The sequence below is a fragment of the Denticeps clupeoides genome, chromosome 19 (genome assembly GCF_900700375.1).
Source record: "Denticeps clupeoides chromosome 19, fDenClu1.1, whole genome shotgun sequence".
Taxonomy (NCBI): Eukaryota; Metazoa; Chordata; class Actinopteri; order Clupeiformes; family Denticipitidae; genus Denticeps; species Denticeps clupeoides.
The window spans coordinates 14,117,164-14,122,344 of NC_041725.1; the positions used below are offsets into that span (position 1 = coordinate 14,117,164).

A 5,181-nucleotide genomic window follows, 5' to 3' on the forward strand; every position below is an offset into this window, starting at 1 on the left:
TCGTAAACAGGTAAAAAAGCAGCCCTCGTAATGTTTCACACTTCAATGGGAACCAATTCCACAGCCCGTGTTGCGGCGGGACGGAATTAAATGTGACGCCATGGAGGGCGGCTCGGAAAACGTGGAACCTGTCAGGAAAGGCAAATTGGAGAAAAAGCTCCTGCGGAAACAAGCTAAAGCTGGCCACACGTTACTGAAACACGAAGGCATCAGCACCTCGTCGCAGCCAACGAAGGTATCGCCTCACAAAGTGCCTGGTTATAAACGAAAGCCGCAGTGAAATGGTTCGCACTAGTCTCTGCCCCCTACCGCTACACGTAAACAAGTGAAAGTGATTAGTTGTCACATGGCAACTAACCAATGCCTTCGCATGGCTATAGAACATTTTTTTTTGTTTTTAGGTATTTGCATGTAGTTCCCGTCACTTGTGTCGTGCAGTGGGCAATGTCGTTCCTGTTCCCACAGTTCCTGGTGGTGGCGAATGCTGGCCTGGGTAATGGGGTGAGCAGGGAGCAGCTGCTGGGGCTTCTCGGACAGGCCAGCATAGTAGAGTCCCTCCTCATGCCGCCCGGCAAGCCCTATGCACTTCTGTCCTGCACATCCACAGATGATGCCCGGCGGGCACAGGCCCTTCTCAACGGGGCCCGGCTTCAGTCCAGGGATCAGGACGTAACACTATATGCCACCTTTGCTGAGAAAGGTGAGTCTGCTCCACATATTCCCTGATGATGGTTTTGTTTTAGTTTGCCATCGTCTGTGTCTGTTGTGCTGTTGTGTGTTGAACTCGCAGTTGGTAGCGAACTCCGGGTGAGTCCCGAGCTGCCGTCTGGTCTTCTGGTGCTCGAGAACTTTGTGTCACCAGAGGAAGCCGCTCAGCTTTTGGGAGCAGTGGACTGGACGTTTCAGGCCGATGATGTTACAGGTGAGCTGGTGCTGTTAAATAGTTTGCATTTTTTAAAAATAAAACATTCATATGCCTTTTTTTAATTTAGCACAGAGATTTCTGAAGCACAGAAAAGTGAAGCATTATGGATATGAGTTCTGTTATGACAATAACAATGTGGACCGAGACAGACCATTGCCTACAGGTAGTAGTTCGTCCCATTAAAAAAAATAAAATAAAAAAATCTGTGTGTATGAGTGAACATAGCATTGCACCATCAGAATGAATTACATTGGCTGTGTAAATGCTTCCGTATTTTCCCCCCAGGCATTCCCTTAGCTTGTGAACCTTTGCTACAGCGATGTTTGAGTGACGGACACATCTCTGTTTTCCCTGATCAGCTGACAGTCAACCAGTATGCGTTAGGACAAGGTAAGGACTGGATGTAAATCCTTTACCACCAGGGAGCAATTTAGTTCAGTCCTAGTGGGGCTGTCTCATTTTCAGGTGGTATAAAATGTCATTGGAAAGATTAATACAATTTAATACACTGTATTAATACAAGATTAATACAGTGTAGTTTATAGAGAAATTCTATTAACTTATTTGTCCTGTCTATATAGATTAATATAGATCACCATGCTTACAGCTCTTTACTGTAACATAACTTGCCATTATACATTTGTCATAATTTTTAAACCATGCTGTGCTTGAATGCTAGACATATCCGCAATTAATATGTAGAAATAGCATTGTAATTTCTCCTGTGCCCACCAGTGGGCAGTGCAGCACAGCAGGATTATTTTGAAACGCAGCATACATTTTAACTAGTGCTGGGCAGCCATTAAAAGTTATGATTAATTGCATCGTTATGCACAACATTTGGTAATGATAATGTAATAATGTAATTTTTTATTTCTTTTTCTTTATTGTCATTGTAGCAAAGAGACTGTACAACAAAGTTTTGTAGTAGGTGCAATTTTCAATTGTTGAAAAACTGTACAAACGCACTGTACAAACTCTGTTTTCCGTTTTGTTCTGACTGTTTTTATATATATTTATTATGTATATATATTTTTCAGCTTTTTTTATATTATGTCTTGAATTTAAGGAATCCCACCACATGTTGATACCCACTCTGCCTTTGAGGACACAATACTCTCCTTAAGTCTAGGTGCAAAGGTATGTTGCTATAAACTGAACAAAAAAATATTATAACCTTTACGTCAGCTGTTCAAACAGAGGTGTTGGGACTTTGGGGCAGTGGTGGCCTAGTGGGTAAGGAAGGGGACCTGTATTTGGAAGGTTGCCGGTTTGAATCCCAAGGTGCCACTGAGGTGCCACTGAGCATCGTCACACTTCTCTCTGGGGGCCTTACATGGCTGCCGACTACTCACAAAAGCATGATGGTTAAAAGCAGAGGACACATTTCCTTGTGTCACCGTGTGCTGCGCTGCAGTGGTTCACAATGACAATCTTTGGCCAGATCTTCAATCCAGATCTTCAATGGCCCCTGTAGCACTGTACGAACACTGTGAGTGCTGGCCTTGTCTGATACCTCTACTGCACCCGCTGCAGTGTCAGTGTCCATTTGACTCCAGAAAGTACCTTTCCATGTACAATAAATCTGTATTTATGACCCAGACATTGCAGGCCTCTTTCAGCTGCAGAAGGAGCATTTGGTTCTTATTGTTTTCTTTGAGTGTGCATTTCAGACAAAAAGCAGCACTCAGCCTAACGGCCTGCCATTGTGAAGAGTTTTGAGTTGTGTTTGTGTGTTTTATTGTTTCCCTGAACTGGGAAGAAGATCCCTGGGATATCAAATAAAAGCCCAGCAGCCATCACGGCCTGAGCTAATGGCACACCACCCAGGAGTTTAAAGATGACACTTCAGCTCCACACGCCTCCTGCATATAGGCTGTTTGTTGGATCTCGTAATTGAAACTTTGTGTGTGTTTTTGCGTGAGCGTGTGCGCACGTGCATGGCAGGAAAACCCCAGACGCTGCTCTTCACTCTTGCATGCAGGGAGTGACAGATCACATTAAGAACAGCGTGTTCCCTGTCATCGAGGCTGATCAATTACAAAGATATGGGCAAGGAACGAATGAGCCGGTGAGGGAGGAGGGAACTGATGGGGACAGATGGATGCGATAAGAGAAAGCGGGCTGAGAGAGACGTAGCAAGAAAGTCTGTAAAGAGTTTGTAAAGATGAAGTGTGTGTTGAAAGTGTGTGCGGCATGAACTTGCATTGCGGCATGAGTGTTACACTGCATGTCACAATTTTTGAGGCCATGAATTGCAGCAGCTTTGGCTCTTTACCGTCCTTTTGTTTTCCCACCCAGACTGTGATGGACTTTCGGCACCCTGATGGACACGCCGTTGCCGTGGTGCTGCCTGAACGCAGCCTGCTGGTCATGAAGGGGGAAAGCCGCTATCTGTGGACACATGGGTGAGACTGAGAGACTTAAAATGCATGTAATTCCTTTATCAGAGTCTCTTCCACTCATAGTGAATCCTACATGCTTCACCTCACAGTTGACTGTAAAATGGAAAATATGATGTTGATTCATGAAGAGTGGAATGTTGTGATTAACTGTTTAAATTCAGCATAACTCCGAGGAAATTTGACATGGTCCCTGCCTGCGAGACTGAGGGGCCTCTGGCAGTGACCCCTGATCCCAGTAATCTCACTCTTAGTAAGAGAGGTACCAGGACCTCCTTCACCTTCCGCAAGGTGCGCCAGACTCCATGTGACTGTGGTGAGTGTTTATATTGAGACAAAATATTTAAAACCTGTCCTTTTAAAATAAAAAATAAAAAAATTCCCCTTTCAGCGTACCCCTCGGTGTGTGACAGCCAGCGCCCCCCAGAGGCCTCAGATGGCCCATCTGTACCCAGCACTGAAGGCGACGCCTCACGACTGGAGGCCCAGTTTGTGCACCAGGTTTATGAAGAGATTGCCACACACTTCAGCAGCACTCGACATTCACCCTGGCCCCGCGTCCGGGACTTCCTGCTGACGCTGCCCCCCGGTGCGGTGCTGGCGGATGTAGGCTGTGGCAACGGGAAGTACCTGGGCATCAACCAGGAGGCGATGACTGTAAGACATGGTCTGCTCTTTAGAAAGCTTTTATCAAATATTACACATAAACACTAGGGTGCCTTTATTTTTTAACTACTGACTCTGCCTTATTCCAGGTTGGCTGTGATCGCAGTCAGAGTTTGGTCCAGATCTGTGCGGATCGGGGCTTTCAGGCCTTCTTGTCAGATGCCCTCTGTGTCCCGCTGCGCAGTGATTCCTGTGACGCCTGTATCTCGATTGCAGTCATTCATCACTTCTCCACCCAGGTCGTCTGATCTTAATGGCTTCAGTGCAAAATTTTCAATGACCTTTTATAGCTAATTTATCTCCTATTGCTATCGCCTTTGTTTCAATCAAGGTATTGTGACCTGCATGTTTTCTCAATTCACTATTGTTTTTCCTTGCAGGAGAGGAGAGTGGCTGCCATCAGAGAGTTAGTTCGGCTGCTAAAGCCAGGGGGACGGGCGCTGATTTATGTCTGGGCCCTGGAACAGGAGTACAACAAACAGAAGTCCAAGTACCTGAAAGATTCAAAGGACAAGGACAACAAAGAACCGCCAGGTCTTCCGAGTGACAACACTGTGGGACTTGGGACAAGTGAGAACGTGCCCAAATTAAGTGTCCACACCAATCGGACTGCGTTCAGCTCTCAAGACTTGCTGGTGCCCTGGCATCTCAAGGGCAGAGATAGAAATATTGGAACTGTTGGCTGCTCGTCTGAGAACCAGCCAACAACAAACACTAATTCTGTTTTCCACCGGTACTACCATGTATTTAGGAAAGGTGAGCTAGAGCTTTTGTGCGGCATGCTGGAGAACATAGTGATAGAGACAAGCTACCATGACCAAGGGAACTGGTGTGTCATCATACAGAAGATTTTTTAATTGAATGTTAATAAATACAAAAAATTAATAAAAAAAGGCACTTTTTGTTTCTTTGTGTGTTTTCTGGCAGTGCAGTGTTTGAAAACTGTCCGTTTATCAGTGTACTGGGAAGAGGCTGCCAGCAGAGGGAACACGTGTCTCATATTCCGCATAGTCTAAACCTACTTTTAGTCCCCTGATCTGAATTTTGCGGAAATTTCACAGTGAGTGAATTTATTTGAGGCATTTGCGACAGGGCGTGAATACAAATTGAATCGCGGGTCGTGACCTGTAAAGACTCGTAGCACCTGTCGTGAAAAAAAAACTTTTGCGACGCGTCCTTGGTCGCTTT

General features: G+C 45.5%; 1 protein-coding gene across 1 annotated transcript; it reads left to right on the forward strand.

Annotated features, from left to right (window-relative positions):
* Positions 1 to 90: 90 nt before the first annotated feature.
* alkbh8 (alkB homolog 8, tRNA methyltransferase) lies at positions 91 to 4,903 on the forward strand. The gene is made up of 11 exons (XM_028962074.1): positions 91 to 235; positions 466 to 700; positions 791 to 922; positions 993 to 1,088; positions 1,211 to 1,315; positions 1,995 to 2,065; positions 3,227 to 3,333; positions 3,492 to 3,643; positions 3,719 to 3,984; positions 4,083 to 4,232; positions 4,374 to 4,903. The coding sequence occupies exons 1-11, from the start codon at positions 101 to 103 to the stop codon at positions 4,848 to 4,850; spliced, it is 1,926 nt and encodes a 641-aa protein (XP_028817907.1). The 5' UTR covers positions 91 to 100; the 3' UTR covers positions 4,851 to 4,903.
* The last annotated feature ends 278 nt before the right edge of the window (positions 4,904 to 5,181 follow it).